The following is a 22073-nucleotide window of genomic DNA, read 5'->3' as shown; positions in this document are numbered from 1 at the left end:
TGTTTCAATAGGATTATTAGCCCTTATATGTAAGATTTGTAATCGTGCAGAAGATGCAATAAAAAGTAAATTTAAGTAATTCAATCTGTTAAAGTAATGGAGTGAAGTGTAGTCTTAACTAATTAAATAATGGGCAACTAAGACTCATGATAAGGTAATAATTACGATATCATCCTATATGGACCTTGCATCCCGTCATCATGTCATTATCACAATTTATTGTAATAACTTGGATTAATGCCTGTCTGTTTATCAGGTCTCAAGATTTGTGGACATCCACCATTGAAGATGAACTCGGGCCAAAAAAAAGTCATAGACGGGAAAACAAGGCAGGTTTGGCAGCAAAAACAGTTGCTTCAGAATATCCAGAGGCTTCTTATATGCAGCGTCACTGTTCAACACTAGAGGGCACAGACAAATAAAACACACATGGTCTCATTGGTACAGTGTGATGGGAAACTTAACACAACGTCAAGTGTGCACGTGAGCAAAGCACACGGAACCTGATCTCCTGGGCTGAAGCCTCTTTGGTTCAGAAGTACTTAAGAAACGTTATTACCTGTTAAAGCAATAATGTATTTAAATTCATTTAAATGGCAACAAACTCAAACCAGTTCTCGTCTGAAGCAAAGAAAAATTTAATAAGTGACAATGTTTTTATTCATTTTTGGTCATTTCTGCCATTTATGTTTCTGTTGTACTCTACCAATGCATTTTCTTAGTGACATTTTTCTTAAAAAACTTCAAAGGAAAAAATACATCATAAAATTGTCAACATCTAAAAATGACTTCATGCTTTCTTTTTGTCTTTTTTTTTTGTCTTATTTTAAATTCTTTGAAATAAAACGATGAATGTGGTTCAAGGCGACACACACAGGCCCCGAACCTTCATACAGTTTATGATTCACTGAAGGTGAAGTAGTACATTAAAAAAAGGTCTTTTCAGCATTTATTTATCTTTTTTAAAAAATAACAGAAGAAAAATGGTGTGAGTAATAGTAAAACGAAAAAAGAAAGAAAAAAGAGGTGTCAACACATTCGTAAAAGTGGAAGGATTAAAAAAAAAGAACTTTGAGAGATGTTAGAAAACGATCAGCATCACAAAGCAAAACAGAACAGTCGCAGAGTTTTGGTAATGGTCTGTTCGTGGCTTGGCTGGACGTCAACCTACAGTCTGGGTGGTGTTAGTCTGAGGAGCAGGATGGGGGGGGGAGGGGGGAGGGGCTGGGGGGGGGGCATCAGCTGGAGGTGACGTAGTGTTTGCTCCCTGGTGCTCTGGGTGGGGAGAGATGGGAAGAGGAATCACCGCTGTGGTGCCAGCCGTCGTCACCCTAACCGAGAAACAGACATTCAGAGCAGGATGTAAACGAACAACACACACACACACACACACACCCGTAGATCCACCGACACTGTTAACTCATCACTCTGTGAAGTTCAATCACGCTCAGACGTCATCTTGTTACAGACGTTCGTCATTTCAGCGTGAATGTTTCCTTTAAATGCATAAAAAAACAATCCAGTGTCCCGTTTCAGTCGGCGATGTCGTCACATGCAGAGGGCCCGCATCGATAGGGTCCACAAAATGTGTCACACCACACCACGTGCTAACACGGGGAAAGGCTGTTACCATGACTCCTCAGTTGGAGAGTGTGTAACTATAGCAACAGTGGTGTAACCATGGCTACTCACACGGACACAGAGAGGAGGGAAGAAGAGTTCCTCCGGGCAAGTCCTCACAACCTCCCGTCAGGAGTGTAACACTGGGCCGGGTATCCTCCTGTCGGCACACAGTCGACACACATTTTAATACTTCTGTCCTGAGTCAGAGGTGAGCTAGGTGCTCCGCTCACGGCTAGCCACGCATTTCATTTTCAAATATACACCCAGTGGTCGTCCCCGTAACATACACCTGATATGGAGAGAGCAGTGAGGGCTGAATCCTAGGCTACGTCCACACTACTCCGTTTCCATTTGAAAACGCGTATGTGTTGCTACGTTTACGCCGAGCGTCCACACTGCGCCGGAGTTTTAGAGCACCGAAAACGGAGGAGTTTGAAAACGCTCCCGAGGACGGATGAGTTTGAAAACGCCGGGGTTGCGTCTTCGTGTGGACGGTCGAAAACGGATACGTTTGTAAACGATGACGCCCACACCCGCGTTCGCTCCTTGATTGGTTCTTAGCAGTCACGACGTGTCCTTCCCTGATTCGTCACGCCCCTATCACGTGACCCTTTCCCGGAAGCTCACAAACAACAACAGCCTTGATTATCGATCGACTACCAGGTTAATTCAACATGGACGACTGATGACAGGCGTGGCTGACCTTGTTGTCTTTACTAGCAGCTGTTGTTCAGTTAAAGTCTGCTTTTCTGCGGAGGAAGCAGCTGTTAATGGAGCGATTAGCGAGCGGCGTGACCAGCGGCGTTATCACACCTACGGAGCGGCCGTCTGAAGTCACGGTTAGCGGCTTTGAGGAGAACGGACACAAAACGAAGGACTTTCCTTTTCTTATTTATGCTAATTTTGTTCTGCACAACTATTGTGAAGTCCACACACATAAACTATAAAGGGACTAAACATGGATTGCTCTCCAGTACGACAGAGACGTCCGCCACCAGCAGAGCTACGAGTGAGAACAGACAACGAAACCGAGAGGGAACGAGTGAGAGACGTGTGTTGACCACATTTACGGACCAATAATCTAGTAAACCTTTACGTGTAAGTGTTGATTTTAAAGTAAATTTGATGTGAGAGAGAGAGGTGAAGCGGCGCTGTAACTATGTCTGAAAAATAAAACTTCTGAAACTTTAATCAAACACGACCTTTCATTATTAAAGACTACTTTATTACTCTGTCGTATTTCTTTTAACTAAGCAATCAATCTACTTCCTGTTTGCACCGGCACCCACCCGCATGTGCAGTGTACGTGAAGAGTCACGTGATATTCGTTTTCAGGCGTTTTAGTCTGGAGGGAGATCATCTCGAAAACGATGCTGAAGCGCCGTGTGGACGGAGTATTAGTGTGGATGTAGCCTTGTTTTGATCATATTTCACGAAGTCGTACTGATCGAAATGAAGTCGAAATGATCTCATCCGCAGCCTTCTTACGTCTAAGATTATAACAGATACGTTAGAGTTATCCATAACGTTACTTTCTCCTTGTTTTAATCCCGTGACGGGAATCGGAGGTATGTTCGTTGCGTACCTGAGTTTGGCGTGGCGGGGGAGTTGGCTTGGCTTGCCTGTGAAGATACACTGGCAGCGTCCACAGCTGTCTTCACAGCATACCGGTTAGCTTCCTCCTGCAATTTTGCAACGTTCCTTTTATACCGAATCCTCTTGTTTCCAAACCAGTTCGCCACCTGAGAGTTACAGAGGGAGGAACAAAGTCAAAACCACACCAAACGTTGTCCCTTCCCCCCCCGAGTGTGTCTTTGACGGCCTGACCTGAGAAACAGTGATGGAACACTTCCTGGCCAGGTCCTCCTTGGCCTCCTCGCTGGGGTAGGGGTTTGCAAGATGAGAGTAAAAATATGTATTCAAAACCTCTGCTGCCTGCTTGCTGAAGTTTCTTCGTTTCCGCCTGCCAGAAAAAGTGCAATTGCAACGATTAACAGTCAGCGAACGCTCATCGTTTACGATGTTGTGAGTACACTGTCACACACACACTGGAAAGTTGTGAAGAGGCGGGAAAACAAACAAATAAAAGCGCAAAAAAAAACAACCCCACCTGGCATCCAGGAACCTGGAGCGCAGGATCATGACAGCTTCACATGTGCTCTGCTTTAACTGCATCTGGATAGTGCTGAACTTGCGGTGGATGATTCCCACCATTCGCTCTATCTCTTTGGGTGAGATGGGCCGCGTACGCGACTGCTCCCTCAGCAGGTTCATCACGTGGTCGGTGAACTCATTGCATGCCTGCAAGGGGGGGGGGGGGGGGGGGAGAGAGAGGCAAAGAAAGAATCCAACAAACTCAAACATTAGATGTTGTTTTCACTGCACTTCATTTCAAAAACCCTGGTGGGATCTACAGTCATGTGACACGTGTCATGATGAAAGGTACCACACCTGTTGGTATTTCTCCAGCTCAGCATGGTACATCCGTCGTATCTGAGCGAGCTTCTCTTTGTACTCGCTGTGGTCTACGCTCCCCCCCTCACTGGGCGACCCTCCGGCTGCAGCGGCGACCACGGCCGCCGCTGCAGAGGCCCCGGCCCTCTCCGGACCCGCGACCCCCTCTGCTAACAGCATGTTGTCCAGTCGCATGATCTGAGGGTCGGGGCCGTCTTCTTCTTGGATGCCTCGGATGCTCAGGGCTGTGGGGGGCGAATAGAGACACAAACACATCAGATGTGATTTCTATTTACAATACTCCCCAACTGCCGTTTGTGAATCCTGCTCATGCAACGCTGACATGTTCATTCACAATTCCTGGCGCAGGCAAGTAGAACTAGAAAAACAGGATTCACTCATGAGTTAGAATAACTGCACGAGTAGTAGACTCAGTCAACGCTTTAAGCTGCTTCCTAACATCGCTTCCTTCTGGTCTGCTTCCCCTGTCATCACATTTACATTTCTTTATAGATATTTGACCGTTTTTAATTATTTGATTGAATAATTGTTGCATTACGATCTGAAGCGCAGACGTTGTCGTGCTGCGAGCCCAATCTGTGATAAAGAGAAGAATTATAGGAAACATGTTGAAAATATTCAAATGAAAAACACCAAATTGTGTGTAACTCGATAGGGTTTGTGTCTTCCATCACAGTCAGGGTTCCCTTCACAGCCAGCAGAGAGCACTATCTCACAATATAAGACCCACAACAAACATATGTCCACACTATAGACACACTCTTTCTGCTCCATCAGTAGAATGTCCTCAAACAAAAAGCTGCAAACTCCTTCTCCTCAGAAATATCAAGAATGATCTGCTGGGTGCTGAAGAAACAAGCCGATGTTTTAAATCTCCTCTGTCCTCGAGCACTGGTTTGGCCCAGTCTCTAAGTAGACGGTGGTAATGAAAGTGAAACATTACAATAGCTTTAAAGTAATATGTTTTCTCACATCAAATCAAATATACAGACCAAACGGCCCAGTTGAACTTCAGAAAACTTCAGAGAAACCATGATTTAATAGCCCGGAAAGAGCTGACACAATATAACACCGGACGACAGAGGAAACCTCAGTCGTAGCTTTGTTAGTGAGAGGCGGCGAGGAGATCAAGTGTCTGGGGCTAACTGGAGAGAGAGAGAGAGAGAGAGAGAGAGAGAGAGAGAGAGAGAGAGAGAGAGAGAGAAGAGGATGAGGAGGAGGAGGAGGAGGAGGCAGGGGAAGGGAGACACAGACAACAAAAAACACTGCCAGGAGGGAGGTTTACATAAAGAAATACTGGCTGTTGCTATGGTAGTGATGCCAGCTTTCCTTGGCATCCTCATGCCCAAAGAAAAACAGCCACACACACACACACACACACACTCACACACACAGCTGTTAATTAACGCCAGCTCTTAAGGAGCGACTAAAGACCCAGTGAAAAATTAAGGCTCATTTGAGAGGTCGTTAATTTGCACAGCTATGCAAATTAGGTGGCAATTACAAGGTAGTTCCAGAGATCACATTCATAATCCCGCAACGAGGGCAATGACAGCCTCCGCATCTGGCAAACAGCATCCACACACACACACACACACACACACACACACACACACATCTAAAGACACTAACAATCGGTGATGGCCTCCAATTATTCCAGACACACTAGCAATTTCCAAAACCATGTTACAGTACAGTAATATAGTTTAATATGTGAAATATGTCTGTAATATTACAACCAAATATGAGCATACTGCACCTAACATACTAATGTGCCAGATTAACCAGATTACAATATAATCCCACTGCTCTCAAAGTCCTGCGTGCTCTTGTAGCCCGAGTGAATGTCTTCACTGGCTACAGATCACAGGCTGCATGGATGTCCAAAGAGGGATGGTCGCCCGTTTACAGAGGAGCACTTCTCATCATCTGAATCCTGCATTTATACGTCCAACCTCCCAACCGCTCCACTCTACTTGTGTAAAGTGGAACATCAGAGAGAAATGTTCCTTTATTGGAACAGTGAAATATACATTTAGTTTATTCGGTGTACCAAGCGATGTTTCTTATAGATGCGTTTCTTTTAAATCAGAGTAGAGGACAGAGGAAATGTTTATTACTTATTCATAATACTTGTTTGGATCTGGTTTTTACTCTGTCTCTTGTGTGCATTGTCCACTATGCTGCTGTAATCCTGTAAATGTCCCCGCTGCGGGACTAATAAAGGATTATCTTATCTTATCTTAAATATTGGAAAACGCCGCCGCTCAGTACAATGCAATAAAATTCAACAGCAAACTACAGCCAACAAAAATGACCATTTAGTTTAATCAGCAACTCTCTGAAACGGTTTTAACAAAAACTGCATATTATAACGTGCATTTATTACAGGACCACTGTGTTAGAATGAACTGAGTGTATAAGAAAAGAGTTAACGCGGCAAAGACAGCGGCAGAAAGACAAAGACACGTATATTGAAATGGTGCCGGGGTCCCATTACTGTTAATTACATATTAATTAGCCCAGAGTGTGGGCCAGCCTTCCAGATTGCCCGTTGACTCTGTCGTGTGTACAAACACTAACACACACACACACAGTAGACGGGATAAAGAGATGAGCGGCGGCCCATGACGCTTCGAGGAACAGCGCGAGTAAATCCAGCTTTGTGAGCCCAGTCGGGGCCGTGGGTGGCAAACTGTCCCCCACTGAGAATCTGTTTGTAGTGAAGGCTGACAGGACTCCGGGGTCTGGAGATTATCAACTGTCTGCCATACCATGAAACACAACCATTACTGCCTCTCCCTACAACCCATCCATCAATCTGTCCCTCCCTCACTCTTGTCAGTTCTTTTCTGTTTTCTTTACTTTGCCTCGGTCCTATTTTGTGCGCTGTAATCCTCTCAAAAATTCCCAGAAAAAAACAGGGTGGCTAAAAAAAAAAAATAAGAGTTGTATTGGGAATAGTATGAAAGAAGGAGGGGGGAAAAAGAGACACATAGGACAACGGAGACGTGAGCAGACGTACCCGAAGGAGGACGCAGGGAACATGTCGCTGTCACGTGAGGAGTTATTTTTAATGGTTCTAACTCGGGATGGAGAGGAACGAAACACGGACAGCAGAAATAGGGAGGCAGCCCGGTTCGAGACAAAGAGAGGGAGGAGTAATATATTCTAAACTTCCAGAATAATCTAGATATGGAGACTGCCGGGAAGCCCAGAAAACCACTTAGAGATCAATTGTGTGTATCAGAGCTGTGTTTCCACAACATCAGTTACTGAGCATATCAGTGTGAAGAAGCAACAACACACCGATGGAAAGCAGGAACTCTCTGTCCCTTTGTAGGTATCGTGATACGGATCAAGGGTCCAGAACACATTTGGACATTCATACCAGATCATTGCTTTAGGCTACATATGGGTCATCCCCATACACAATCACACAGGCCTGGGTTCTGAACTACATGTAGGATAGCTTTATGGAAGTGTGTGTGTCAATGGCAAGCTTTGTTTGATATTTCACGGTTATTAAAAGCGGTTCCTAGATGTTGATTTTCGCGTAAAATGGTGCATATGATGATGTGGCCAGGTAATACGAGTTCTTTACCAGAAGTATTAGAAGTTGACGCAATAACAACTGTGAGGCTGTGGCATATTTAACTATTTTCATTACAGTTGTAGCGTGTACTTCCTGCTTGACTCGGACTTGGCCACAGCCAGCAGCTTAATTGAACACACCTGTGGAGGCAGAGCTGCTGGCCAAAAACGGAGGGGGGGGGGGGGGACGAGGGGGGGGGGGGGGGGGGGGGGACTGAAGCGAGCGGGCGAAAACCGCAGAGCCCAACTTTGGTGGCGGTCCAAGGAACCGGGGCCACAAGCTGTAAGCCGACTCACCCGGGAGAGCTCTTGCACGACCGGGACAAGTTGTCCAGACAAGAGTGGGAGTACGGCTCGAGTGAACGGGTGAGACAGATCTAGTGCGGGCTCGCGACTCACGGCTGCTCTCCTATTGCTTCCAGGCGACGTCAGCGGCGCGTGAGCGTAACGCAGCGGCGGAGAGGACCTCGCTAAGCTAGCGGCTAGCATACGAAGCTCGTAAGTGTGGTTTAGGGACGAGCGGCCTGTGAACCTAGTGGCCGGACAAAGAAACGCGGCGGTGGACCGCAAAGTAACTGTCGTAAAGACGAGAGGACTTCGGTTCAGCTTGTATTTATTGGACTTGCATTGGTTTTTTAAAAGTGTTTACATGTAGTCATTTTTACAGAAGGCCTTATTTTTAGCAGAAAAAAAACAAAAAAATAGTGCCGAGCAAATTCACTATTTACCTCCTGTTTGAGTAACTTTAGTTACACTTCATGGCTGTTATGGGACATTTCTGAGCCTTTTTTAATAATGTGTCTAGCAGGAACAGATTGGCTTGGGGCTGAGTGCTCCAGAGAGTACTGAGACTGAAACGTTGCTAGTTTAGAAGTTTTCATGGGATTTATTGACCCTGAAAAAGATAATAATAATAATGATAATACCAGATCCTCTTATCAGTTAGGAAGAGGGAGCGTTATGGCTGAGAGGCGTAGCAGTGAGCACTCGCTGAACTCAATGCATAAAACCCAGATCAGAGCACGTTACCCGTGATGACCCGATGACACCGAACGCAAAGATCAGCTCTTTCTGGGTCAAAGCTGCGGTGTGAGAAATATACAACGGAGGCTGTCAGCGTGTGAAACATCTGAATGACAGCGAGCAGGCGAGACAACTACAGTAGTTGCCTTGGAAACTCTGCATCCCTCCTGCAGCCAACCTCAGGGTTCCCGTTTACACACCGAGTGAATGAAATGAGGTAATAACAAGGGCTCCGTGTCGCTCACACTTCTGTCTGCTTCGTGTCTGGAAGGAGTTCTCCGCTCCAAAGACAAAGTTGAGATGATTTTCCACCAGCTAAAACACAAACCTGGGCCCCTTTTACTGTTCAAAACGAGCTGCTGCATCAGTGGTGTGTGATGGAACGTCAGGATCGGACATTTAAGGTGTAAGATAATTGTAACGACCATCTCATTTCTCAGTCAAAAGTGTCTGTCGGTAAAGACGCTTTTTAGAGGAGCGCATTCATCAGAAGATGAGTTTTAGAAAAATGTCAACACAAGCTGAAGATAGAGGGTGTGACACACTGAGCACAAGAGGAAGAAAGTGAGACAATATATTGAGAACATGTAGCGGGTAGATGAAGGAAGGCTGGGAAAACCTGGCTGGACAATATTCTTATATCTTTCTGTCCCTGATGCGTCTGTCTCTTTATCCTTACGTTCTCAATTTGACCAAAAATGATGAATGTAAGCCTGAAGTTCAAAGTAATGGTTGTGGACTGTAGGCTTAAACCTCCGCTACAATCACGGATGCACTGAAAGAGTAAGAAATGTGCATTCTTATCAGCATGAAAGTCTTTTCTTTACTGGCTGATGAGGAAAACAAACAAACCATAAGACCAGGAACCAAATGGACAACTCACCTGTCCTTTCTTTGATCTCACACAGGACACTGAAGAGAGCGGGCTTCATTCTGTGGCAGTTTAAAGCGTGTTTCCTTTTATGGAAAGTGAAAGACACAGAGAATGTAAATTGTTACAGCCATTCTGTTGGTTACAGGCACTGACATCCACCAACAGTAGATCATGTAGACACATTGCAAGTCGGTGCTGAACAGACTGGATTCAGATGAGTGAGTGTGCAACCAGACCTGTTCAAGCCCTTGACTGAAAACAGGCCTGAGCACATAGTTGTCTAATTCACCTGGACTTACTCACCTTAGTGAAGACAGACAAGAGGAGAGATTGACGGCACAACCGTGCAGAAACTCTGAGAGCTTAAAATGGAACAAGCCTGTGTCCACATAGAATAGGGATGGCACGAATATAATAGTGCAACAATCAATATTGCAATATAATGTCACACTACGGTACAATATTGATACTCTGACACCAGTTTTGTGACACTATTTCTATTACATTACTGTGGCATAAATATTTTACTATTTGCCTGCATACATCTGATGTGAAATGTGCCGTTTGCTGGCAGTTGTTTGCCCGTTTTTTTGACTATTTGAATTTGTACATCCTGTCACACGTCCGTGTTGCTGATAAAATCTCTGATTTATCTCGACTTGTTATAACACTCTGAATGTCGTACTTCAGGCAGTTCTTAAGACACGATTTGATTTCTACTTAATGAAATTTACATCACGAGATGAAGTCGAAAGAAACGAGAGTGAGAAGGACAATGCATTACAGAAATAATACGTAGCATGCTGTGAATGAAGGACTTCATTTTAGTTGCACATATTATGTGAATAGATCAGACTGAATATATGTGTATCGCAGTATTTCCTGTGTGTTGAGACACTATTTTGAGCAAACTACTGTGATAGCATCGTGAGTTGGGTGATATGCTTGAAATTAACACGATATTAATAAGGATACTCCCCCCCCCCCCCCCATCAGTGTGTATAACAACGTTATAAATGTATCTACAATAACCAAACTGCATTCTACTGTTAAACTTAACTTGCAACCAAAGTCTCCATAATGTACAACTGAGTTTATTTCTAATTAGTGGCAATCTAACATAAGATTTTGCATTATTATGAGTAACTTTGTGATTTCATGGCCCAGAGGGGAGTGCTGTGGAGCCTGTGTTGTACTGTTGATAAGACCTGTGGGGGTGAACGGTGGTGATGCACAGCTGGAGAGGGGGCACAAGAACCCCATCAGCATTCTGCAAGTTAGGGGTGTTATTACAGTCTGTTACAATGTCTGATGTGTGTGTCTGGGTGTGTGTGTGTGTGTAAGCCCATGCACGTTTGAGGAGATACTGTGATGACTATTCCCCCCCCCCCCCCTGCAGACCCAAATCCAACTCCTAAACAATATATCAGGCCTTATCTGCTCACGGCATTACCTGGCCTGGGCCTCATCCAGACTCTCATCTGTGATGACCATGATCTGCTGGAGGATGTCACCGATGTCCTGCTGCGGCTGGCCCATGTTGTGATGTTTCCTTATGTTGTCAGGATCCCCCACGTCCTCGTGAGGCAGTCCAGTTAGTCCAATATGACCCAACATCATGCGGGCCTGCTCGTCCATACCTACAGTGTGGCTCTTATTGTGGAGAGAGAGAGAGAGAGAGAGAGAGAGAGAGAGAGAGAGAGAGAGAGAGAGAGAGAGAGAGAGAGAGAGAGAGAGAAAGAGAGAGAGAAGGGAGGAGGAGGAGGATCACTACAAAAAGGGGTTTCCTTCTCCAACTTTCAGCACTTAGAAAAAACGAGAGGTTGAAAAGTTTCCCATAAAAAGAAAAAAAGAAAAAAGCATACAGGGCTCAAAACAGCGAGAAGTGTTGGCTCAGCTGGAGCTGCCTGCTTGTGTTGGTGTGAGTAACAAAGCAAAAGAGACAGAAGTGCAGCCGCCTTAGCTTTTACTCATCCGAAGAAAACGATACAAAACCGGGGCTCTGGAAACGGGTTCTTCTTTGGCATTGGGGGTCTAGGGGGGGGGGGGGGCACGGTTAAAAAAAATGTTCGCCTTCAGTAAGATACTGTTGTTTTTATAAGTAGCCTGACGCGCTACGGACGTCTTTTCTTCCCCTGAAAAGACGACCAAGAGGCTCCAGATAATTACCAAAACTGGCTTGTTACGGAGCTCATTCCCGTTTGAGAGAGGCTGGTCGGCTCTCGCGTGTTAAATAATGGTCTGATCGGTGCTATAGCTGTATCTAATGACCCGGGAGCCCCTTTGATGTCGTCGTCTCCGCCTGCTCTCCTTTTATCCATGAGTCCCGTATCCTTGCTCGGTAATTAAAAGTGAGAACCGACACGGTCACCTAAAAGACGGTCCGGGAAAGGTGTTCCCGAGGAACTTCATCTATCTGGTCCCGTCCAAGTCCCGCAAATTCAGGTTTGTAGCCTTTAGTTGTTGCTTATTGCTATTTTTCTTTCCCCGTACGGCTGTTGTCCCACTCCTCCCAGAAAAACACCACCATGGAGCAATGCCGTCCTCTGTCAAATTACACGAGACGAGAAAAGACTACTTCCGCTCCAACATTTCAGACTAATGCACCTTAAAGCAGATAGCCCGATTAAAGGAGTAGGTTTAATGAAGTAATAAATCAATAGACAGGCCATGTTTTGTACACGCGCAGAGATATTTTTTTACAGAATATACGTCAATGCAAAATGCCAAAACACACAAACTGTCCAACCAAAGGTCACGTGAGGCTGCTTTTGTTTTTAACAGACGAGAGATAGTCCTAACACAGTTTGTCCGCGTGAAGGGGCCGGTATAGTCGTGTTATGATTCATCACTTTTACATTTTCTGTGCTCTTTTTCTCTGGTCAGCACCCTACAACAGCAGAATTTGCCTACTTCATTGTATTGTAATCGATCCATTGAGACTGCATATATTGTGCAGGGTAAACAGATTCATCTGGACATTTATATCTGCTTTAATTCACTAGCCTGCTAATCTGTATTGTGAAAATGATACATTGTGTAAATGCTGTTATTATGTGTGCAGTGAATGTGAAGTCTTCCACAAAACTTGTCCTGGAGGTGACGGTAAAATGGTTTTAATATCCAAATAGAATGATATGGTCACTGAAATACAAAGAGCTGCTGAACAATGCTGAATTATACACTATTATACATTATATAATTTAAATGTCTGAAACATTATTTAGAGTGCTACCGTGCAAAGTCAAGTGACCGACACAGAAATGGAACAATGGTTTAAAAAGCGGCTTTTGATTCAGATAGTAGCGCGTTAGTGCTTTTATTTTGAAAGAAACAGTGATTCAATTCCGGCCTCTTTCTGGCTTTTTCTGGTTCCCTTGACGCAGCTCTCCATCAGTATGTCGGCGGGCTCCGGGGAATGCTGCAGTTTGATTTGAGACCGCGAGGAGGCCATCGCTTCACCATGGAAACAATGTTGTTGTTGATGTTGATGATGATGATGCGACCAATACTAATAAGTGTGTGCGTCTGTGTGTGTCAGGGTGCCCGTGTGTGTGATGGATGTCCTAGCATACCAAAACGTGCCCTCTCCCTACAGACACCGTCCTGCTATTATGGTGACCTCATCGTATTGTATAGTAGCCTATTGTCTATAATGACATTTTATTTCTACGTGACTTTGTGTTTCATCCGTTTCAAAGAGGACTCTCATACACCTTCTTACCTCAGTAGCTACACATGTTTACAAGCTGTGGGTAAGCCTGTGTGTGTGTGTGTGTGTGTGTGTGTGTGTGTGTGTGTGTGTGTGTGTGTGTGTGTGTGTGTGTGTACGTGTACGTGTATGTGTGTGTGGGCCAGGATATATATAGTGTTTTTCTATTGAGACTGCAGTGTGTGTTTGTTTGCACATGAGCTGAATGCATGTGTGTCTGTCACTCTAGACAGGAGGCTGACTTGATGGAAAAGATGAATGAAACCCCCCACCCTCCCTCCCTCCCTCCCTCCCTCCCTCCCCCCATCATAGTAGGAAGTACCAGAGTGTCTGAACCTACTCTCTCACTCAGTCTATCGCTCTCATATTTACTACCACGCACACACGGGCAGCTGCATGCACCCCCAACAAGCAGACACGCAGATGTGCAGGCATTCAGACACACACGCACACGCACACACACACGCACACACACATTGCCACACATTGCCTCTTCTCACTTTTGTTTCAGTCCCAGCAGATTACAGCTGGCTCGTTCTCATTAATTGGCCAATCAGCCAATAAAGCTAATGCTCTGAATAAACACTGATTTTCTATTTTCACCGAGATGGAACAGTCCACCCGCTGCAGCCCTGCCCCCCCCCTACAACCACCCCCTGTGGTCTGCTCTGCATGTTGCCATGCCAACAGGGACCCGAGCACCTCTGGATGCTCCAGTCGAGTGTCTTTTTTTTCTCATTTTCACACACACACACACACACAACGTTCGAGTTGATTAAGAGCAGTGTCTGTTGTGAGAATGTATAGTCTGTAGCCATCAAAGGAGCTTATTCCTCATGTGTATGCCTCCATGTTGCATGGTGGAAATGATAAACAAAGGATAAGGGTGACTTGGGTATTGTTATGGGTTATTCACTGTGGGCTCACTGACTACTCAGAACAGATGTAAATATCCTAGAATCATTCACCTTGGGAGGGTTAGAGGTGGATTTATCCCCACTGTTGCTATACTGTTGTGAATTGTATTGCATGTGTGTTTATATTAAAACAGCACCTTCGAGAATAAGGCTGATGACGTTCTATATTAGTCTCATTGTCACCATGAAAAGATGAAAATGAACCATGTGTTAGTCCTAAATGCTTTCTTCCCTTTCCTCTCTGTGGCACTAAGGTCCATGCCCAGTGGTCCCTGCTGAAGATGAACGTCTTTTAAAAGGGTCTCAAAAATGTACATATTTTTAAACACTATTAAGTCAGGAGAAGGCTTAATAGTGTATTTGTTGGGGACCATTTCCAATGCATTTACTTAAACAGTTCACCGAAAAATACACATTCTCCCTCTTACATTAGTGCTATTTATCAATCTAGATTGTTTTTGGTGTGAGTTGCCTTGTTTTGGAGACATCGGCCGTAGAGACGTCTGCCTTCTCTTCAATATAATGGAACTATATCGGCATGTGGGGCTCAAAGCACCAACATTTCATTTAAAAAGCTCAACAGCAACGTTAATTTCCAGAAATCATGACCCCGGTTACTCAAGATAATCTGATTTTGATCTAATTTGAGCAGCGGGACGGCGTATGTGGGATTGATTCAAGATACTCTACAGTGCCCGTGTTAATATTAATGCAGGGACATGTCAGCCGGTGCAATGTTTTCTCTCATTAATGTGCTTTCAGTCGTCTGGCTCAACAATTAATCACACCAGGCTGTGGGGACACATGCGACACCGAAGGCTACATGGTGGTAGCATTCATTGTTGGTTTTAGTCTTTTCAGAAAGAAAAGATGTGTTATCCATTAAACCAGTAGTGTGTGCATGCCTGGTTTTAAACACCAGGTCTTGTCACACATCTTCTCCTTGCCCTTTAAACCCCCCCTGCTCCCAACAATTCAACCCTTCTTTATCTCTCATTCCCTGTTACCCTTTTTCATTATCCTCCCCTCGCTCTCCCCTCTCCTCCTCCAGTCTGCCCTGCTCACCCTCATTTTCATGTAAATGAGAATCGATTCTTCTCTCAGCACCCCTCTGTCCACACCTAGTTATATCTGCAGTGGCCTGTATGTTTGTTCTGAACGAGCCAAAACAGGCTGAATGTTTATATTTCGTCCTTTGTTAATTGGGGACACGGACAACACAAACCGCCGCAGAACCGCAGAATATCACGTGTAACAGTTCCGGTACACGTTTAGCAATAACATAAAAAACATGTTTAATGCATGTATGGCGTGAAATTGGACAACAGACTGTCTCTGTGACTGTTGCAATGCTGCCATCTTGCGTTCAGACTCGAGTCGGCATTTAACGGTGACGTCTTGCCCCGTGGGCTGACGGGAGTTGGAGTCAGAATGGATTCGGTACTTCCTGCTTACAAGAAGAACGCCAAAAAATTCCGGCTGTTAACTAAAGCGTTGCTTGCGTGCCAAACCGTTTCACTCCGAAGAGACAGACGTGGGCACAGAGACAGAGTAAGTATTTACTTTTTTATGTTTTTATTAGTCGACTCCCGGAACAAAAGCGAGTGAGCTCATTTTGAACAAGATGTCAATGGAACAGTGGCTGCTATTGTAAAGTAAACTCGCCGTGTCATGTAAGTTAACTTCCAAAATAACTGCCCGTCTGAATTTAACTTTAATACGAGTTTTTTTTTAATTCATAACTCTATTACAGTACACGTGAGCTTGTCTGGAAATATAGAAATATAGAAGTATGATACCAGCGCGAATGTCAAAGTTGTTGGTAAAGCAATTAAAGTGTCAACGTTATGTACCTGGTGTTGATTTCCCACCCTGATACCAAACAGTTCACACAATGACGATTAGCGGCCTATTACGTCAGCAAGTAGGATGTAGGGAAGTAGTCCTCATTGTACAGTTCTCTCTTTAAATGTTTAATTCATTCGTTTACTTTCATTCAAATGCACCACTCGTACTCTCAGATGTGTTTGCTTCGTTCTGAGTGTTTTGTCTTCTGAAAACTGAAGACAGTTTCTGGGTATTTGATATGTATCAGACCATTCAATGTTACAAATGGCAGAAAAAGAGAAGATTTGAAAGAAACGCTTTAACATGAATTTAATGAAGTACTTTTATTTGTAATTTTCTTTATTTGCCAAAAGCAGACTTCTTGTTTCATGATATACATATTGTGATATAAAATGACATATCCCTTGATAGACAACGTTAATAGGGGGGCTTGGTAAAAGAACGTTTAAATCTAAAACAAACGTCTCATAAAAAGGGTGATGCAGAACTTCCCAGGATGGACTGACATTCACAGCTGTAGTTTGGGAGGAATTCCTGCTCTGGATAGCATCCTTCTGTCCTAAACAATGTGGCTTAGGGAGAAGATTCATTCTTAGACTCAATGGGAGCCTGTTTACCTTTAGTGAGTCCTTTCTTTAAGTCACATGGACACAGAAAATTGGTTCACAATGCCAACCAGTCCCAGAGAAAGCACATTGTTACACACACACACACACACAGATAAAGACAATCTAATTTCTATAAAAAATTATATATATATATATATTGTTGTCCTCCCTTCCAGATGCAGCCAGATGTGACTTCCTTATTCACTCTACTGTTCCCTTTTCTCTTCCTCAGATGTCTTTGATGGAGCATGGGGTAGTCCGGCCACTTACAGCGGTGGCGTGGACCTCCAACACCGGCACCTGCCCCAAAGATTTCACACTGGTATATATACTTATACAGAGATTAATGTTGTAGACAACTCTTCATATACAATAGTACATTGTTGCCACTGGAGTAACAATGTTAAACCATTTAAAAAACTTACCAAATTTCACTCCGCGGTGACCACAAACAGTTTGCTCGAGTGTTGTGAGAATTACAATATATCTTCCCCTCCTTGCTTTAGTAACTGACAACCTGAAATACTTATTCTGTACTGTGATGTACTGTGGTATACTGTGATGTACTGTGATGTTCTGTGATGTACTGTGGTGCCACAACAAAGTACATTATTACAGGGTTAAAATTGTCACGACATCCAGCAGCATTAGAGTGAAGTGAGATGTTGTTGGCGGGCAGTTTGAGTGTGTTGATGAGCTGTAAGCATTACAACGTTTTGAGAATACTCTCCTAACTTAGCCTAAATAAATTCTATCAAGGAGTCCTTGTTCAGGAGAGATTTAGGAAACTTCTCTGAGCACGGCAGGGACGGAAACTGTTCCTGTAGTGAGGAGCTGTGGTTGAGCCCGTTGCTGGTATGACGCACTCTTTTAAAGAGGTGTGACATTAAAAAAAAAAGAGGTGTGACATTAAAAAAAGAAGAAAAGAAAACCGCACACTTAGTGATGATGGACAGTGAATAGAATTTAGTCTCTATTCAGACATGGTGTAATTATAATGACTATTCTATGTCATGAACGTCTCTGTTGAATACGTTGCAAACACAGGCCTCCTTGCACATGCTGATAGATGTTATATTCATTCTTCATGCATGGTCGGCATGTGAATCTATAAACCAGCAAACACGCTGGCATTTTTTCCAGTGTGCCAAACGTCTTAGTGTTGAGATCACTTTTATCTCTGCTGTTACAGCGTTATAGCGTTGGGTGAGAGTTGTGAGCGTATCTCTTACGAGATTGACCACAAACGTTATCCTTGAGCCATCGCCCATTTACCCATCTTCTACCCATTTCACCCATGCCCATTTATCATGTTGTTAGTGATGTCAGATGCAGTATTCCTAAATGTACCTCTTCTCTTTCTCTGTCCCTCTGCAGATCAGCATCACAGAAGACGGAGTGGCAGCGAACTTTACTCGCAGCTTTGCCATGAAAGCTGGATATTACCTCTGTTACAGCAAGGTAGCAGAGAGAGAGAGATCAGATCACAGATACACTTCTTTACTTTTAACTATCATATGAGAGACATATTACTTGTGTATTGCACTTGTCCCCCCTGTCTTCCATAAATGGACTGTGTCTCTCTCTCTCTATAGAACTTGACAGCTGGTATGGTAGTGTCGGACATTCAGCTGATCTCAGACAAGGAGTCTATTCCTCCCGGTTACTGCTATATAGCAGAGCACCTCGAAGCAAGTGAGTACATACACACTCGCATTTTTGTCTTTCTACGCGACTTTATTGACATCATGAATTCTCTTGCCCCTAAACCATCACAACTTAATGCCCATCCTTTACCCTGACTTAAACTTAACTCTAATCTTAACCTGCAAACAAGTAGTAGTGAGGTCTGGCCAACATGTCCTCACAATGCACACATGTCCTCACTACAATGGTGGAAAGCTGCAATCACACACACACACACACACAGGTGTCACACATCCCTGATATTTTATGTTTTTCTGGTATTTGATGTCTTATTTACTCGCTGTTGATGTCTGTGTGTGTCTGTGTGTGTGTGTGTGTGTGTGTGTGTCCGTCCGTCCAGAGGCCTCCGTTTCGAAGAAGAAACGTGTGTGTGTCCGCGTCGTCCCAGTGGGCAGTGTGGACACAGCTGTGTTGGATGTCAAAGTGACTGCCAAAAGCAAAATGATGTTGCAGCACTACACATGTGTGGGGTTGGTAACTTACACACACGCAAACATTTGACTTGCACCTTTTTTTTTTTTTATCAAAGCGATTCTTAAATCCCGTAACCCCGTAACACGGTGGTCTGCATTCGGATGTGCATTGAGTTCCTCCTTTGTATTTACACTCGTGTGTACGCGTGTCATTTAACGTGCCTTTCCCCCCCAGAGACGTCCACGGCTACGTGTTGTGGTGCAGAAAGGGACTTTTTTCCAGCCCCATGCCTCAAGCGAAGCCCCGCAGCGTCAGCCTGGACATCCGCAGTATCTCATTGGACCAGCCGTCTGCTCTTCTGCCCCTTCGACCCAGGTGCGCCACTTATTTAATGTCTCGAGAATAATTCGCAAAATTGATAGTTGTTGTTGTTTATTCAGGGACATGTCGTGGCTCCTCTGGTACACAAGATGTTCAAATAGAGCCCATTCAAAGGACAAGAACAGACGTGTGTGTTTCTCTCCATAAAAAGTGTAGGTCAAAATAAGAGAGAATGATGTTCTGTAACTCAACAGTAGAGGACAGTTGGCATAAATACCTATCCATTTGTTTCCGCAGCAACCCCCCTCACCCACTGCCACAAAACAAACTGAGTCAGCGACGCCGCAGCCTCAAAAGCAAGGAAAACTCGGACAAAGATGCTGACGGCAGCATGCAGGGGATCACAGGTGCTCCAAGTCTCCCCTCACACACACACACACAGGAAACGTATTGCTTATTTCTCCCAGCAGGCAACTCACTCAACTCTTACCCGCCTTCCCTCTCTGCAGCTTTAGATGGAGTTCCCTTCAGCCTTCACCCAAAGTTCAATATCCAGGCAAGCGTTTGATATTTTCCAACCATACTTAAGTGATGAATTTCATTACAAAACGCAGCTGTTTTTATCTCTCACTTTATGCTTTTTCACCCCCAAGCTTCTAATATAAACATGTATTCACCTCTCTCTCTCTCTCTCTCTCTCTCTCTCTCTCGCTCTCTCTCTCTCTCTCTCTTTTAGGCTCTTCAGCTGAACTCTCAATTAAACAACATTCGTATAAAGTCCCTTCAAGACATTGAAAATGAGGTAGGGTCACATCTGACTCTCACTTTCAGCCCTGTGATCCTTCAATTAAGACCATGCAATTTTCCAAACAAAGAATACACTCACCTTGCTTTGTTGTTTTTTTTTTAGTATAACTACACTTTCGCGGTGGAGGAATCTGCTGCGAAGAGAACCAGACCATCAGTGCCGACAGGAGGCTCCCAAACAGCTCAGTGATCGTTGAACTTTGACAAAGCAACAATATCAGACTTGTGTGTTTTGCTCGGTGCAAAAGGCGTTCAGCATGACGCCTCCCATCATGGTATGGACGAAGGATGACCTCACCTACATGTACACTGTAGGCTTCTAATGTTAGGCTTGACAATTGTACTTCTGAGGGTTTCCCCTTGCGTTCCTTTTTATTTGTCTATCATGCCACGTCTATACTCTGTTACCTTCAAGCATTCCAAGTTTCTATTTGCCAAAGGAAAGGCCTGATTGAACGAAATCATACTTGTAATGACGCTAAAGAAGACTTTTTTTCGTGCTCAATTTCAGAATTTAGTCTAATTGTATGCTTTTAAAAACAAAATGCTTTATCACATCACAAAGATGCACTTGCCCTTTAGGATGTCTGCTGCTTGCTCTGTTGAATGTTACCTGATATCCTTCAGTGCTACGCATCTTTTAATCGTTTGAATCATAATCTCTTAAGCGGAGCTGTAATGTTGGCGCAGACGTCTAACTAAGCTCAATAGATACACGAACATATCTAAAGGTAGGATATAATGTATTTCTTGTTTGAAGAGTAGCCTACTACTACAGGTTTGTATTATTCCAGGAATGCATAATATATCCTATTTTCAGGTGAATGGAGGAAGGTTGTATATTTAGCTCTGTGTGTTCGTCATACTTACGGTATGTGGGGGAAAAAGGGGAGAGAATCTGGTTGTTGTTTATTAACTATAAGGCGGAATAAGGACCAAATATTTATCTTTGACATTGTACAATATATAAAGACATGTTGTTTTATTGTCTGCATAGCAAACTTTTATTGCATGGAAAAAATAAAAGCAAAGAAACACTACTTCTGCACTACTTGCGGTTTTGTTGTTTACACACAGCACCACCTTAGATATTGTTTACAATTCGATTATGTGCTGCAGGCAACGACCAGAAGAACTGAACAGTATTTGCAGTCCGAAGAGATGTTTTCATTGTGGTGGCCTCACCTGAGCTGAAGGACGTGGACAAAGGCAACAGGTGCTGACCTTTAAATCGATGTGTGCCGTTTGCCTTACGCACACGACCACACGCTGAACAGAGGAAGTGGTTCATTCGTTCTTCCTGCTTTGATTTTCCAAGCCACTCTTGGTTTCACATCGGTAGTCTCTGAGAGACAAATCGTTGTCTTGCAGATTTAACACCGGAACACTCTGTTGCTAAAATTAAACGCGGTTGAGTCTCCTCACTCACAAAAAAAAAAGCTTAACATTAAAATGGTGATTTTATTGCCAATTCTGGATCCATTCTCTTCATCATTTCCATTATATCCAAAATATGGCATTTTATTCCACCCTCAGAGTATTCTGCATCTATTCACAACAGCTTTACTTCGACAGATCTACATGTTTACAGCTCTTTTGATGGTAACATTTTACATGTAAATGCAGAATATTCAATAGTTGGAAACGAACGTTATGGTGAATTACTGCCACCTGCTGTACTATGTTGGATTGTCAATAACGGACATGTTATGTATACATTAGCTTTTACATCATCGTGTCCCTGCATAGTAAACTGTTGTGCAACCCGTTAGGTTAAATGCTTCATGCGTTTTGTAAATGATTTGCTTTTCAGTTTAAAACTTGTATTTTTCTTGAAGGACATCACAAGTTACTAAACTCCAAAATAATGATTAACAATCCAAAGGGATTTAATTTATACTGATAAAAAAAGAGCTGTTAATCTAGAGTTGATAAGAGGGAGATAAGTTATAAATATTTATAATAAAAAACTAAACAGTAAGTGATTTAATTCCTTGTGGTGTGAACATCTGTAATTTAAGTGTATTGTGCAGATAATTAAGCGTCGCTACAGTAAAGTATTTCAGCAGTGTGTGTCATATATAGTAACAGACATGTTATCTAACCCACTAATGTTAGTTAATGTTACTAATGCTGATACTTGTGCTATT

At 43.7% G+C, this 22073-nt stretch overlaps 2 protein-coding genes across 2 annotated transcripts; one reads left to right on the top strand and one right to left on the bottom strand.

The window, feature by feature from the left end:
• Positions 1-622: 622 nt before the first annotated feature.
• On the bottom strand, positions 623-11360 carry LOC142948637 (pre-B-cell leukemia transcription factor 1-like). The gene is made up of 8 exons (XM_076090769.1): positions 11043-11360; positions 9599-9672; positions 4075-4322; positions 3734-3924; positions 3451-3586; positions 3209-3365; positions 1693-1780; positions 623-1331 (listed from the first exon to the last, which is right to left on the bottom strand). Exons 1-7 carry the CDS (start codon positions 11225-11227, stop codon positions 1737-1739), a joined length of 1035 nt encoding a protein of 344 aa, XP_075946884.1. The 5' UTR covers positions 11228-11360; the 3' UTR covers positions 623-1331; positions 1693-1736.
• A 4280-nt stretch (positions 11361-15640) lies between these two features.
• Positions 15641-20963, top strand: mvb12a (multivesicular body subunit 12A). Its single transcript, XM_076090423.1, has 10 exons — positions 15641-15769; positions 16907-16996; positions 18052-18135; positions 18270-18369; positions 18722-18851; positions 19030-19170; positions 19414-19523; positions 19626-19672; positions 19853-19918; positions 20027-20963. Exons 1-10 carry the CDS (start codon positions 15650-15652, stop codon positions 20111-20113), a joined length of 975 nt encoding a protein of 324 aa, XP_075946538.1. The 5' UTR covers positions 15641-15649; the 3' UTR covers positions 20114-20963.
• The last annotated feature ends 1110 nt before the right edge of the window (positions 20964-22073 follow it).

Source organism: Anarhichas minor, unplaced genomic scaffold (genome assembly GCF_050575085.1).
Source record: "Anarhichas minor isolate MPS153535 unplaced genomic scaffold, ASM5057508v1 ptg000012l, whole genome shotgun sequence".
Classification (NCBI taxonomy): domain Eukaryota; kingdom Metazoa; phylum Chordata; class Actinopteri; order Perciformes; family Anarhichadidae; genus Anarhichas; species Anarhichas minor.
This window is presented reverse-complemented; position numbering and strand designations above follow the sequence as displayed.